Source organism: Protomyctophum parallelum, assembly GCF_964188405.1.
Source record: "Protomyctophum parallelum genome assembly, chromosome: 8".
Classification (NCBI taxonomy): domain Eukaryota; kingdom Metazoa; phylum Chordata; class Actinopteri; order Myctophiformes; family Myctophidae; genus Protomyctophum; species Protomyctophum parallelum.
Window position 1 is genome coordinate 29,816,104 of NC_139703.1, and position 16,147 is coordinate 29,832,250.

The window sequence follows — 16,147 nt, forward strand, 5'->3', positions numbered from 1 at the left end:
CCTAAGCCATCCCAGCCTGTCAAAGTGGGCAGGGGTGAGGTGGGTTCGGGGGGTGAGGCCAAGTAGGAGCCTGACCAGTTTGTTTTGGGAGGTCTGGAGCCTTGTTTTAAGGGCCTTTGAGGTGCTGTGGTACCAAGAGGTGGATGCATAGTCAAAGAAACCTTGTACGAGGGCTCCTGTTAAGGTCTTCAAGGTGTTTTTGCTGACCAGTGAGGAGATCCTGTAAAGGAATCTTGTTCTTTGATTGACTTTTTTGATTACGTTGGTGGCCATTTTATCACCGGAAAGATTAGCCTCCAGGATGGAACCTAGGTAGGTAATTTGATCTTTTCGTGTGATAATATTGTCACCCACTCTAACCAAGAAGCCATCTGCCTTGCTGAGTTTACTATTTGATCCGAAGAGGATGGATTCAGTTTTTCCCAGGTGTAAGGATAGTTTGTTATCAGCGAGCCAGGTGCAGATTCTACCGAGTTCAGAGCTGAGGGTCTTTTCAACCTGCAGTTTGTTCTTGTCCGAGACCAGCAGTGCTGAGTCATCTGCGAACAGGAACAAGTTGCAGTCACAAGCTGAAGTCATGTCGTTAACATAAATTAGGAACAGTAAAGGCCCTAGTATGCTTCCTTGTGGGACACCACAGCTCACTGGGAGGGGAGGGGACAGTGTTCCGTTCACCTCCACCATCTGTTCTCTCCCCTCCAGGTAGGATTGCATCCAGCTCACTGATGTGCTATCAAAACCAATAGCTTTAAGCTTGTTAACCAGTATGGAGTGGTTCACGGTGTCAAAAGCCTTTTGGAGGTCCAGCATGACCATGCCGCAGTATTTTCCAGCATCCACCTCGTGTTTGATGTGATCGCTCAAATAGAGGAGGCATGTGTCAGTGGAGTGGGATGTTCTGAAGCCAGATTGGAACTCGTACAGCAATTTATTAGTGGCAAGATACTTTTCAACCTGTTCATAGACTATTTTTTCCATCACTTTCGAGATGGAGCTTAGAATAGAAATAGGGCGGTAGTTGCCGGGTTCTAATTTACTCCCTTTTTTGTACAAGGGGGTTACTTTGGCCAGTTTAAAATCTTGGGGGACCTGTCCCTGTTTGATGGAGAGGTTAACTATGTGGGTGATGACTGGAGCTATGGAAAAGGCTGAGTCTCTGAAAAATTTGGAGGGAATATTGTCATGGCCAGTGGCCTTGTGGGGTTGGAGGGCACTCAGTTTTTTAAGTACCTCCTCGGTTGTTACCATTGCCATTTTAAAATCATCTTTACAAACACCAAGGTTTTTGTAGAAGGCTTTGATGTGCTCTACACCAAAACGCCCAGAGTGGGAGGGCAGTTTGCTAACCAGCTTTGTTGCAATGTTTGTAAAGAAGATGTTCAAGTGGTTGGCTACATCGAGTTTGTCAGTGATGAGGGTGTTATTCGATTTGATGTTTATGTTAGTAAACCTGGTTTTTAGTTTCCGACCACAGCCTAGTTGGTTGTTTAGTAACTTCCATAGCTCCCGAGGATTGTTTTTGATTTCCTCGGCTTTATCATTGATAAAGTTACATTTGGCTGATTTGGTCATGGCAATTACACCGTTTCTTAGCTTGTTACACTGGGCTTTTAGGTTGTGCAGTTTGGTTTGGAGATCACTGTCGAAGCGCTTGCACTTGGCTAGTTTGGACTTGCATTTAAGAAGTTCAGAGCATTTGTTGTCTCTGGCTTTCATTGCAGTCAGTATGTCCGAATTCATCCATGGCTCCGAGCGGGTTTTGACCCTGACGGTTCTCAAAGGAGCCATGATGTTTAGTACTGATGTAAATTTGGTTTTAAAGCCAAGCCATGCTTCTTCGATTAGTGAGCTCCTGAGCACATCGGACCAATCCAGATTCTCCAGTTCCAGGTTAAAGGCCTCACTAGAGTAGGTTTTGAGGTCCCTAGATATGACTGTTTTGTGACAGTCAAACTTTAGTTTTTGTATTTTGCGGGTACAGAAAATCATAAAATGATCACTGAGCCCACATACAATAACCCCTTTCTTTGAGATTCTGGATTTGTCCGAGGTCAGAATGAGATCAATGACAGTTTGAGTAGAATCACACACTCTTGTGGGTTGGGTAATTAGCTGACTGACACCATGCAGATCACAAAACCGACTAAATGACTTGAACACAGGAGCTTCCTTACGACGCATATCCGTATTGTAGTCGCCAATCAGGATCTTCTCTACACATTCCTCCCCAGCTAAGCACCCCTCAAGTATATCATAGAACTCATTCTGATCAGGGGGTCTATAGACGGTGCCCACTAATACTGATTTAGCATTTTTGAAAATTAATTCAACCCACACAGTTTCAATTTCATCATGCTGCAAGTCAGTACGAGTAATGTATTCAGTATCTTGGTGAATATACATGCACACGCCACCACCATGTCTGTTTCTGTCATTTCTAATGACTGAGTAATTTTCTATTTCAATCTCTGGGTCTTTAGTAGACTCATCAAGTTTAGTTTCAGAGAAACACAGTATGTTTGCCTTACCGTTTTGGAACAGATGTCTGATCTCAGCTAGTTTGGGACTCAAGCTATTCACATTCAAATGAAACAAGTGAAGGATAGCAATGGTGTAGTAAAACCTTTTTACAGTCTATGAGTAAAACTTAGCCGTTTATATGTTGTTTTAGCATAGTACTGTATATTTGTTGTATGTCATAAATGTTCCTATGAATTGAAAATGGAGGACCACAATGGAAACAAGCCATATACGCTTTCTTGGGTTTTAAATCCTCCTAGCAGAAATGGAACTGTACTTTCCCGTGCTTTTTTCTGCAAACTGTTAATCAATCAATCAATCAATCAATCAATCAATCAATCAATCAATCAATCAATCAATCAATCAATCAATCAATCAATGGCTAGACACTACTACATATTCTAGTAATAGCATTTAATTCCAGTAGATGGCGGTAACGCACCTTTTTTGGAACTTCTGTAAAACAATAAGGGGTTGTAATTAATGTAATGTAATTAATTGTGCATTTAATGTGTAATGTATAGGCTATGCATTGATTGGGCTATTCTTTACGGCACTTCTGATTAATTGAAAAAGGTGGACCCTGTTGTAAACAAGTGTAATGCTTTATCATTGTGTCGTCCACAGTAACAGTCTTTGTATTGAGTTGTGCTTTCAATTTTAGTCTAGATGACAAGATGATTCACCAAGTTGATTCACCTGAGGTCAGAGAAAAGCCACCTTTTTTCGGGGAAACTCTGCAGCTGGATGGAAGTTCTCATCTCCTGTCTCTATGGATCACAGCTAGATGGGAGTGAGTTCATATCAAATTATTTTGAATGAATATACTATTTTGATGTGTAAACTTACGTTACGTTGTGGTTTGAGTAAACTAAATTCATACCAAATGGCATCTATCTGATCTTTGAGGACCACTGCCCTAAATAATTAATAATAGTGGGTAAAAGAAAATCCCTCAACAAGCTAGATGGACTTACCCTTTTCCCTGAGTAATTGTAATTGTAAATAATTACTTTGTAGCCTCTCCTGACTCTTCAGTTCTGTTGAAGGTTTGGTTGTGGTTGGATCAGATTTGTCTTTGGTCACTTTGGTCTTTAGCTGGCCATGGACATTGGGTTTGGGCACTGCATGTTTCACACTCAATGGAGGTACATGTGGCAGCCTTAACACCAATGTGTGGTGCTGCATGCATAGAGGTTCATTTGACACAACTAGAACTTTTTGTTGCTGGGCAGGGGTCAATGGTGGCTTTTGTCACGTCTGTGATTGTGAGACAGGAACCCACTGTGGCAGATGGCTACTAGACTAGACATAAAAAATCACACCTGTGTGAAATGATGGGCGCTCTTATCATCATACATAATCATATATCATCTCATTCCGGCCAATCACAATTTGCGTCCTCACCTTCGTCTTCAAGGTTTGTGTTAACACAGCTGGCCATTCACTGTCAATGGCATTCCATGTTTATGTTTACACAAACCCTCAAAGCTGGACATAGGAGGGGCTAGTGCCCCTCAAAAAACAAAACAGCACCAGACTCCATAGCTCCCGTCATCACCCACATAGTAAACCTCTCCATCAAACAGGGACAGGTCCCCCAAGATTTTAAACTGGCCAAAGTAACCCCCCTGTACAAAAAAGGGAGTAAATTAGAACCTGGCAACTACCGCCCTATTTCTATTCTAAGCTCCATCTCGAAAGTGATGGAAAAAATAGTCTATGAACAGGTTGAAAAGTATCTTGCCACTAATAAATTGCTGTACGAGTTCCAATCTGGTTTCAGAACATCCCACTCCACTGACACAAGCCTCCTCTATTTGAGCGACCACATCAAACACGAGGTGGACGCTGGAAAATACTGCGGCATGGTCATGCTGGACCTCCAAAAGGCTTTTGACACCGTGAACCACTCCATACTGGTTAACAAGCTTAAAGCTATTGGTTTTGATAGCACATCAGTGAGCTGGATGCAATCCTACCTGGAGGGGAGAGAACAGATGGTGGAGGTGAACGGAACACTGTCCCCTCCCCTCCCAGTGAGCTGTGGCGTCCCACAAGGAAGCATACTAGGGCCTTTACTGTTCCTAATATATGTTAATGACATGACTTCAGCTTGTGACTGCAACTTGTTCCTGTTCGCAGATGACTCAGCACTGCTGGTCTCGGACAGGAACAAACTGCAGGTTGAAAAGACCCTCAGCTCTGAACTCGGTAGAATCTGCACCTGGCTCGCTGATAACAAACTATCCTTACACCTGGGAAAAACGGAATCCATTCTCTTCGGATCAAATAGTAATCTCAGCAAGGCAGATGGCTTCTTGGTTAGAGTTATCACACGAAAAGATCAAATTACCTACCTAGGTTCCATCCTGGAGGCCAATATTTCCGGTGATAAAATGGCCACCAACGTAATCAAAAAAGTCAATCAAAGAACAAGATTCCTTTACAGGATCTCCTCACTGGTCAGCAAAAACACCTTGAAGACCTTAACAGGAGCCCTCGTACAAGGTTTCTTTGACTATGCATCCACCTCTTGGTACCACAGCACCTCAAAGGCCCTTAAAACAAGGCTCCAGACCTCCCAAAACAAACTGGTCAGGCTCCTACTTGGCCTCACCCCCCGAACCCACCTCACCCCTGCCCACTTTGACAGGCTGGGATGGCTTAGGGTCAACGACAGAGTACAGCATCTTGCAATGGGTCTGGTCCACAAGATTCGTTACACCACCAAGATACCCATGTACCTGTCTAAATACTTCCTTAATGTAAACGAAGTCCACACCCACAACACCAGAGGGAGTGCAACAAACCATGTACAACCCAGATTCGGCACAAACAAGGGACTAAATTATTTTCGCTCCTATGCCACCAAAATGTGGAACGCCCTACCAACAGTCATTAAGACATGTGAATCCCTTGACTCCTTCAAAACCGCTCTCAAAGGGCACCTACGGATGGCTGCAATTCGAAACTGGCCTCTGTAAGATCTGAATCCCCCCACCCCCCCCCCCTTTCCCCTCACTGTATATGTATCTTTTCCCTTTTTGCTTCCTATATGATGAATTCCTGTTCTGTTCTTTAGCTACATAGAAATGTCTATTTGTATGTCTCTAAATGTTTTGATGAATTGAACAATGTGGACCCTGTTGTAAACAAGTGTAATGCTTAATTGGGTCGTCCACTCACAGTTAACAGTCTTTGTATTGAGTTTGTGCTTGAAATGTACTGTAAATTCTGCAAACTGTTAATAAATATTTCAATCAATCAATCAAAACGGTGTCGGTGAGTAATGTACACAGAGGCATTTTAGTAGAACATGATTAGTATTGTGCAGCTGGACTTCTTCATTTAACCACCCCATTTTGCACATAAGATACTTGAAAACATTTGGTCTACAAGTTCACAACAAATCACGATGCGATGTCTTGATGTTGAGTGCCAAGCGGGGAGGTATTGGGTTCCATTTTTATAAGCTTTGCTATGACCCGGTCGGTGATCGAACCTCCCAATCTCAGGGTGGACACTCTAACCACAAGGCCACTGGACTTTGTTTAATGTTGCTTAATGCTTATAATGACAAGCAGTAGGGATAACAGGGTTAAAGTACTTAATGTTTGTGTCTACATAACACTCTAGGTCGTCCTCAATAAATAAATAGTGGATGAACTGAAGTAGTATCCTGAAAACAATCTACTTTTACTGCATGGGTAATCTTCTTCTCATCTCCTATTGAAATTCATGCAACTGAAGCAGGATTTGGGTATCTTCAACTTTTACCCTGGATGGTCTGCCGCTCTGGCTGCTTTATGGCTCACTTTTCTCGGTGTACCTCCTGTCCTGAATGTATTGTTGTAGATAACATACAGATTTATATTTTCAGTTTTATGGTTGTTTGTAATGTATAGTCTATTAGGTGTTGTATTGTCTCATGTGCCGTTTTGTGTCTAATCCACATTGCCGCTTTTGAAGGGTGACAGTTTTTTTGCAATTAGTTTGAGGTCAAATTACATTATTACTGGACTAATGGCTGTAATGTTCAATTCCATCCAGATCATGCAGGCAGTATGTAATAGCAAGTGCAAGATTCTGAACATATATTCATTGGCTACTGGTTGTTCACTCTGTAAATAAAGAGTCTTGAAAATAAATCACGTGTCCAAAACCTATTTTGTACTACAATATAAACACTTGTAATAGTTATTATACTAATAATAAACACAGGTTATTAGTTTACTATTTGATCAAAACTAACTTGTCATGTTGTGATTTCCCCAGGAGGGGGTGTAATTTGCTACTATGACGGTAGTTTGTTCACATGGAGTTATTTTCTACTTCATATTTAACATCTAAATATAGCAATTAGCAAGTATAGCTCTTAGTTATCTTTGTCGTTGAATTCCTTTGGGCATTTTCACAGCCTGGTTGCAAGATGCAAAAATTGCAAAATTGTCATAAGTTGGTTTATAAAGAGATGGGGCTCATGTGTTTTGTTTTCCCCTCTTCAAAGGATAACTATATGCACATCAACTGTGGGAGCTGGGCTAAAAACATGTATGCTGTTAAATTACAAAAGGTACGAAAATATTTTAATGTGCTTTATAAATAAACATGATTTGATTTTATCTGTGGCAAAAACAAAGTACACGTAAAGCAAGTTCATATTTTTATTTTCCATTTCAAATAAGGAGATAATTGCCAATTGATTTGTCAGAATAAGGGTTTATAATTCACAGATCATATTCACAAATGGTTCAAAATTGTATCAATATACAAGAACGTTTTAAGTAGCTTGCATTAATTGGCATTCTAAGGATGTTCAAATAATTTAGCTTAAGTTCTGGCCACAGTGTGGTAGTAAGTGACCCTAGCATTTCAACATTCCATTGGAACAGTCCCAACAGTAGAATAAAGTACTGAACAACTAGTGTGTGTGTAAATTTGTTTAAATGTCATGGAAGGAGTTTCTGGCAAAGAGCTTGCATACTGTATATCGGCACCCCACGGATTAATACAAAAGTTATCTATGACACAACTCAAACTGACAAATCTTTTTGGAATGTGAATATTTCAGTTGCTGTGGCATATCGTTATCAATGTCTGAGGAACATAGGCTCTCATGTATTAACAATCAGTAATATTTTGGCAGAATCCTATGGCCACAACATCCTTTCAGTGTCATTGACTAAAGAATGATTTTCCTACTTTTCAGAATACAATATATATATTTATGAATAGCAGAAGCAATTTGCCAACATGTTCATGCAAAAGTAAAGTGGCACATTCAAAATAGCAAAATATCTATATTCCATTTCAACTACCACAATGAGTTTTTACATTCTGAGGAACATAATAAAAAGGAATTTAAATAATATGTTGTCTGTTAACCCCTCTGTTGTGCGTTTAAACCATTTATTTTCATTCACATACACCGCTTGGTTATTGAGACCACAATTCTTTGTCAGAGATACCCTGACAAAATCCTTAATTTACATATAACAAAGCGTGTAACAACACAATTCTTGTTAGATAGCCCAGGTCAAACCACTACCTTGAATTAAATGCTGTACTAAATAAATATTGCAGTTATAGGTAATAGAATGAAAATAATTTAAAACTTTCACCATCACCACAACCCTGGTACAACCGTTGAAAATCGGCTCAAATGCAGTTTGTGAACCATTTTCAAAACATCACTCACTGCATGGCTAGCAGCGCAATTGTATGTAATGCCATGTATTCTTTTTTGTAAGCACAAATGTAGTCCAATGCCAAGGTCAACATAAGTTGACAGGCCTGAGGCATGTCTTGCAAAGTTGTTCCCTTGCTCACTAAATGGAACAGCATTCTTTTTCACCTTGCAAAAACCTCATTGAGCTACAAGCTCACAGCGCTGTGAGCTTGTAGATCTTTTTACAGTGTGAGACAATGGCGCACAAGTGTAAACCAGGTTTCCTGTCAACCCACCAGCTAAAGTGTGTGTACACAATCAGCAGCAAAAACATGTAATGTACCTTGATCCCTTCTTGTAAATTAAATAAATATTTGTTCATAACAAAATACAGTACTGTTATTCAGGCTGAGATACACTAATCTGGTACTACATACATGCTTGTTATTAATGAGGCTACTGACGAAAACATAGTCGAGAGCATGGCCCTTACTCAAACAGACCAGATTGGGCAACATTTGATTGTGTACAACTCTCAATGATTGCCCAATAAGGCTTTGTCAATCCTATCTATGTACTGTGATATGCATTGCACTTAACCAAGCACCTGTATGCATTGTTCCCTTCTTTCATTACTCCGAATGTAGGGCACACATAGACAGAACGTCCTCCAGTATACGTTTCACCATGGGTCAATTTTCTTATTAACCTCTTGGTTCTAAACCCACAAGGCCAGAGCAGACCTACTGTTACCATAAGGTCTTATATCAGACCGAACTGTCGCGGACAAATGTATTTTAAAACGACCAGACAAAGTGGTTTGCATACTTGGCACAGTTTTCGGCTAATTCACTTGGATGCCTCATACTTTTCTGCCAACTTTGGCATCCTCGTGCAAACACATGGTCATCAGTAGTGATTATAGTTTCAGTGTACTACCCATTTCTCCAAGAGTCTCTCGATACAGTCCGTGTTGGTAGTTTCCGCCAATGTGACTCCTCCGAGTCCCTTTATGTTGCACTCTGCTGGATGAAACGTATCTAATATAGATAGTAGATGGAGAAGCCGCACCCCCGATGAGTAATACAAAACAAAACAAAAAGAGTACTAGTGCAACATGAAGGGAGGCTGGCAGTGCTGGGAGTAGAGACGGGGAGACGTCATTTTTGAGCGACTGCAGCTGCCATGGGTGTACGCAGGGTCTCGCGCGCGGTGGCCGCAAGATCCTCTATTTCAGCGTTCAGCCGCCTGATCACCCACTCCATGGCCTCACGCCCCTGACGAAGAGCAAATAATTAGTCCACACTCCACAGGAGACATACAATATTTTGAAATGATTTGTCAGTGAATTAAGATTTTCAGAAAAACATTGTAAGTATATAGTAAAACAGTGTTGGCTGGCATGTGTATGTTCAGTTCTGATTGTTTGTGTGAATTACTATGAAATTATTTAATTAACTCAATTGTATGTTACAGTCTGTCTACCCATAAGGAGTCCGGGTATCTTTGGTGCAAGACACCATAATAAAATAAAATCATCAGTCATGACCTGCAAATTATTGTTTATTGTTGACCCCAACCTCCCATCAAACCCTTTCTCTCCCGCCCCGACCTCACTAAAGTTATCCACGCTTTCATTTACTCCCGTGTAGACTACTGTAATTCCCTATACTCCTGCCTCTCAAAAAAATCCATCAACCGGTTACAACTCATTCAAAATGCTGCAGCTCGCCTCCTAACAGGCTCCAAAAAATACGATCACATCACCCCTATCCTGGCCACCCTACATTGGCTGCCTGTCTCATACAGAATACATTTCAAAATACTTTTATTCACTTTCAAAAATCAGGCTGCAAAAAAACTGTAGGCGACCGGGCATTCGCTATCCGTGCACCGACTCTCTGGAATGCCTTGCCCCTAGAGATCAGGCTTGCCGAGTCTGTGCCCCGTTTTAAATCACTCCTTAAAACTCATTTCTACAAAGCTGCATTCAACCCCCTACCCATGTGATTTGTGATTTTATTGATTTCTTGTTGTTATTGTCATGTATTTTATTCTATTGTGTGTTCTCCTTGCTATGTTTTTATATATGTCTCTCTGTAAAAGCACTTTGTGACTTGTTCTTAAAAGGTGCTATACAAATAAAGCTTTATTATTATTATTATGATCAATTCTAAGGGATGCGTCTCACCTTTCCAGCGTTGTTAGAGATGGAGCTAGCCATAACTCCCTCCAGGTAACTGCCGAGACTGACCCCTTTCACTGTGATGATGGCCTCCTGTGTCAGTACCGTTCTGGAAAATGGCAAAACATATATTTAAATTTCCCTTTAGACTACAGTCAACACCAATTGTCTTTGGTGATTATACCTGAAAAATAGCAGCTATATTTGTAGACCTAGAATGCCTGTGATCATTTAATTATACTTCGTAAATTTTCATGTATCTCAGGCATAGATGGCTTGCACCGGGTCCTGGTCGAATTGAAAATGTGCGGCATAAATGTGATAAATGCTCCGTTTGTACTCACCAATTAAATTATTCCAAAGACGTGGAGTGAAATATGGTCCTCTAGTTTTATATCCATGTGAAAGTTCTGGCACAAAACATGTATTTAGTCAATTATCTCCACTTTTTCAAGAGATGCACACGGACATCTTTCTCTCCGGGCGAGGGGGGGGCCGGAATGATCGATGAACTGATTTTACAAATACGTCCCGTTTACCGCAGACGTCATCACCAATTGACCAGGGAAACACAAAGGTTTTCAGTCACACAATTGGCAGGTGGTGTGATTAATTACCCAGCACCTATCGCAAAGCACCTGCCAATTGTGTGACCGCAAACTTTTGTGTTTCCCATGTCAATTGGTGATGACGTCTGCGGTAAACAGGATGTATTTGTAAAATCAGTTCATCGATTGTACCGGCCCCCCTCGCCCGGAGAGAAAGATGTCCGTGTGCATCTCTTGAAAAAGTGGAGATAATTCACTAAATACGCGTTTTGTGCCAGAACTTCCACATGGATATAAAACTAGAGGACCATTTTTCACACCACGTCTTTGGAATAATTTAATGGGTGAGTACAAACGGAGCATTCATCACATTTAGGCCGCCCATGTAGAACCCGAACTGAAATTAACCTGTGTGTTCTATGGCTCTGTATGTGAAATACTGTACATACTGTATGTAACAACAAGAGCCGTTCTAGGGCTACTATATTTGCAGATTGTTCACCAATTTTTGCAGAATGTTGCCTATTCATCATATTCACACAGCAGACTTCTTGCCATTAAGTTAATGAAATGCCACCCTGTTTTTTTGTAAAATGCCAACATGGCTACCGTGTGAATATGGTCTATATGACCACTAATGTTCAAGTGGATAAAATGTTCATGTGATTTAGATGTAGTCTATGCTTCATCTGCCCATTTAATTAATATTTTAAAGCTACAACATGGTTAAAGGAATATTTCATTTTTAAACATGTTTGGGGTCATTTTAAGTTGTCTACTTGGGCTTTTGTGAGCACCTGTGACCCCAGACAGTTAAGTTGCAATTGCAAATCATTGGGGCGGAAAATATTCATATTCACTACTATTCAACTACTACCAGTTAAGCCTGTCACACTTACACTGAATGACAAATAGTGTACTAATTGCATAAGAACTTACTTCTCTGGATCCTCTGGATGAGGTTTGTATGTTAGCCTCTCGTCGACAGATACCAAGTTTGTGAATGTGATCTAAAGCAGAAATGATGATACAAGAACATTGTCAAAATGACATGTATAAAATGGCAACCCACACACTGAACAAAAAATGTAACCCAAATCTTCAGAAGCTCATCACAATGAATGAAATTAATCAGTTTGAAGTGCAACAAGTCCAACAAGTATTACATAACTGCAAAGGATGTTCTTCAATGAATGACTGGGACAATGGCACGATGTTGTTCTGGCCTGTTCTGTGTAATACTTTCACCCATTCTTTCACACATATGGCCAGTTAATCAGTTAAGCCTGTTACACTTGAACAACATGTTGTGAGCTTGACGTTTTAGATTGACAATTTTCACAATTAAAAAAAAATACAAATCACCCACATTTCAGTAAGAAAATCTTTAGATTTTTTGCGTCTTTAATGACATGCTCAAAATAGAGACACCAGTGTGAAAGTGGTCAAGTCTACCAGTTGTAAGGTACATAAAGAGGTCCTGTAGAGTGTCTTGAGACAACTCGTTTCTTCGGTCTTAGTCGTACTCACATTGGAGGATTGGAGTTCAAAGGTCTTCTCTTGAGGATCTACAACAGAGTGTTCCTGGATGTATGTGCATGTCCGTGAAATTCCAAAGATCTAAAGAGTAGAATGAAAGGAACAGGGAATCAATACAAAAGAGTAACATAAGTTGTTGACGTTGTTGAGATGTGCATCTCTAATAATAGCGATTGTATACTGCCTCCTAAGTTGTGCACATGACCAGTGTTCGTAGTGACTTGAGACAATCAGATTACCGAGCTACAGTAATATGGTATTGATCCCTGGGGCCAGTTCAGTGTCATAAACTCTCAATGGAATTAGAGCTGGTATTAATAGACATTGGCACTGCCTTGATCCTCTTGAAACATCCTGGATATCTGAGCCAAAGGCTATAGCTAAAGAATGTGAACGAAATCAACCGATTGGCTAATATTTAAATGGTTTGGACTATCAAGACCTCCATTTATTACAGTCATGAGTCATGACTGAACTCAAAAAGGGGCAATAGGGCAAACAACTGTGTAATACTCCACGGCTCCAGAGATCGTGACCTGGTTCTTGTTACTGATTATCTGAGTTTCCTCACCTGGCCTACATTTATCAGGTGAAGACACAAAGGTCTTGCAAAATAATTTTGCTCAATTTCCATGTTTAGTATAATTTGTAATTTATAATTTGAATGACCAACACTAATTATAAAATTGACAATTGCTGAAAAATAGGAAGTCAGTGGACGCAGCACAATGATAACAAACATCATGGCTGCTCACATTTGGCAGTAGTTCAGAGAAAGTCCTTGACAGCTATTACAGCACTGGAATGTTACATCACATGCTGCCAAGGGCCAGAGTCCTGTCATGACAGGAATGGAAGTCTTGTGTCCTGGACAGCATGTGCCAGGCACGCAGCCATACAGCCAGCAAGATGACCTGCTACAACCTCCACAGAAATAGCATTGGAGTTAAGGTCATCTTCAGGGCCTGTAGCGCATTAGCCTGACTGGCTAATGTGCTGGCTCACTTTTTCCATTCTTATTTAAACCACAAAAAGGAACCATTTGTGTGACTTGAAAATTATGACAAGAAATTCAAAGAGTGATTTCCATTGTATCCCTTCTTCAAGTGCAACATTAACAAGCTGTATAAATCTTATTTACATATTCTTTATTGCTATACTATACATGTTTTCCCTTTTTTCTAAATGATTTCTTTTTAGCATAGAAGTGTATATTGTATGTCTTTAAATGTTTTGATGAATTGAAAATGGAGGACCCTTATGTAAACAAGTCTTACTGCTTTTTCTGGTTTTATCCTCTTAGCAGATTTTGTATTGACCTGTACTTTCCTTGATCTGTACCCATTCTGCAAACCGTTAATACATTTTTCAATGAAAGTTAATTTGACAACTTTTGACACTCACAGATTTGACTATGGATGGAAGGCCCCACTCTGCGCTGAGTAGTTTGTTACTGTGCAGGCGTCCCTGTGTGTCTACCGTCCTATCCAAAACGTCCACTCCAAACACACTGGGGTTCATGGGATTAGGGTACTTCTGCATTGCAGCCTTCGTCACCGTCTCCCAAGGGTGGCTGTAAATGGAGGGGAGAAAGAGAGTGCATTTAAAAGACAATACCGCGTTGCTAGTATCATAATAAGAGAAACAATATTTGTGGTGGAAGTTTCAGTTTAGTCTGTGTTTACACCCAAAGTGTAAATAATAAATTATTCAGTGTCTCCACTGCTTTGGGGCATTTTTTGTTACTGTGCATACATACATACATAGTATGCAACTATGCGCATAATGTACATAAGTATGTCCTGTACATTTATGTATCCTTCCATGGATTGAGTGACATTTATACAGCACCCAGTGTGTAGTTAGGGTTAAGCGTTTTGTTTAGGAGACACCTCAACAGACTGGTCAGACCAGAGGGTGAACCAGGGGTAACAGGTATGGTCGCCCCAATTCCATCTCGCCCCAGCTTTTTTCCGCCGACCTCGGTTCTTGTATTCTTTATTTTGTTTTACTGAGAATAAGGTTAGAAATAAGTTTAGGTTTAGGCATAGTTTTACTGAGGTTAAGGTTAGGTTTAACCGTTTAAGCATCATTTACTTAAATTACTTTAGGAATACCAGGCCACGCTGTTCCGCCGGATGTACACCCGGGGAGAGTTGGTAAAGGGGCGAGTTGTTTTGTATTCGAACCAGGGACCTTCTGATTACTGAATGAGCTCTCTACCATTGAGCTATGGCCGCACAAGTAGGCCTAGTACATATTCTTGTTTTCTGAAGACAACAACGGATCCCTTTCTCTCTCTGTCATCCACCCCACTGTGGTAGAGGAAGACAGCTGCCCACCCAGAGCCATCTTAGCACATCTAGTTTTCTTCCTGGGAGTTTTTCAGCAGTACAGTCACCAATGCTTGAGGGGAAATGTTGGGTCTATCTATGCATAAAGTCTCTCTTGAGACAACAGTGATGTGACACACAAAACAATTTGAAACCCATTTAAATTCAACAAAACTTACAGGGCTTTGTTAGAATAGAGATGGCAGCTAATAAATGATTTAATCTGCATCTATTGCTGCACCGGTAGTCCGGTACGCATGGATGGCAAGGCTGCTCTTCAAAAATTTGCAAGTGGATGGTTGCCATGGACTGGAGATAAACAAGCAACGTGGTTGCCGAGTGACGCATGTACCCATAAAGGGGGCGCGGACAATGTAGGGGAAAGGTTGCGTGCCAGCAGCCGCCAGCCGGCTAGCCATCTTACGCAATGTCACTGCATTTGCTGCTGCAGCCATAGATAGACAGACAGACACACACACACACACCTACTGAGTCGGACACCGTCATTCATTCATGTAATTGTCACGATAACAAAAATCGGATGCTCCGAGTAAAATTATACTCTTTTATTAGTCTACCGTACATAACAGGGCCTAAGCTCTTCAGTTCTTACCCTTCCGAAAGGAACCAGAACTGTACCGGGATAGGCGGGATAAACAACCTTAGTTGACAACTGAACAGAATTGGATACTAAGTTAAATTCTACAGATCAATTCGTTTAGGATTAGCTACATGATACAAGCTCGATCTTGACCTTCTAGACGGAACCAGAACACTGATCATCATAGACTGATCCGTGGACAGTCAGATGGGGGAGGGTGGACCGGCTTTTCAACCGCTACCTGTACAAAGTACGAACGAGTGATTTAAATAAAATGAGCTACTCACTTGAATATGTGTTCTGATGTCCAGATCTTCATGGCTGTATAGTGGCAGAGTACACTACGGTGAGCCGGTAGGAGTGCAGTCACACACTGTACTAAACTAAACTCACCGTGACACACACGTTGAGAAGAAAGAGGATTTTGTTCCCCCGCCCACCTTGGGATGACAGTCACATGATGGCATTGCGCACTTCCGCCTTGCCTAAAAGAACGATCTACAAGCTGTCAACGCGTCGCGCCGCGACTCGGTGACAGCGTCTAGGCAGCTTGTAGATCTGTTCATTGACACAGCAGCTACACCGCCGTACTACGGAGTATACTTTTACACGAGTCCATTGATATTAAAATAATATTATCTGATCAATATAATAATAGAGTAGTGTGTGTGTCATTGACGGATACCGGTAGGCTACTGTTCAATATTTTGAAGTGAACAAAGAAAAGCCTATCCAAAACGTTTGCACACA

General features: G+C 40.9%; 1 protein-coding gene across 1 annotated transcript; it reads right to left on the reverse strand.

The window, feature by feature from the left end:
- Window positions 1-7,173: 7,173 nt before the first annotated feature.
- On the reverse strand, window positions 7,174-15,802 carry prelid3b (PRELI domain containing 3). The gene is made up of 6 exons (XM_083770437.1): window positions 15,685-15,802; window positions 13,868-14,036; window positions 12,455-12,544; window positions 11,864-11,934; window positions 10,383-10,485; window positions 7,174-9,468 (listed from the first exon to the last, which is right to left on the reverse strand). The coding sequence occupies exons 1-6, from the start codon at window positions 15,714-15,716 to the stop codon at window positions 9,352-9,354; spliced, it is 582 nt and encodes a 193-aa protein (XP_083626563.1). The 5' UTR covers window positions 15,717-15,802; the 3' UTR covers window positions 7,174-9,351.
- Between the last annotated feature and the right edge of the window lie 345 nt (window positions 15,803-16,147).

Excerpts from the sequence above, each read along its gene's own strand:
- prelid3b (XM_083770437.1), bottom strand. The coding sequence starts at position 15,716 with ATGAAGATCTGGACATCAGAACACATATTCAA. Across the intron at positions 10,486-11,863 it reads CATCCAGAGGATCCAGAGAA|AACGGTACTGACACAGGAGG; the intron begins GTAAGTTCTTAT and ends GCCATTTTCCAG. Across the intron at positions 9,469-10,382 it reads TCTCTAACAACGCTGGAAAG|GGGCGTGAGGCCATGGAGTG; the intron begins GTGAGACGCATC and ends GCTCTTCGTCAG.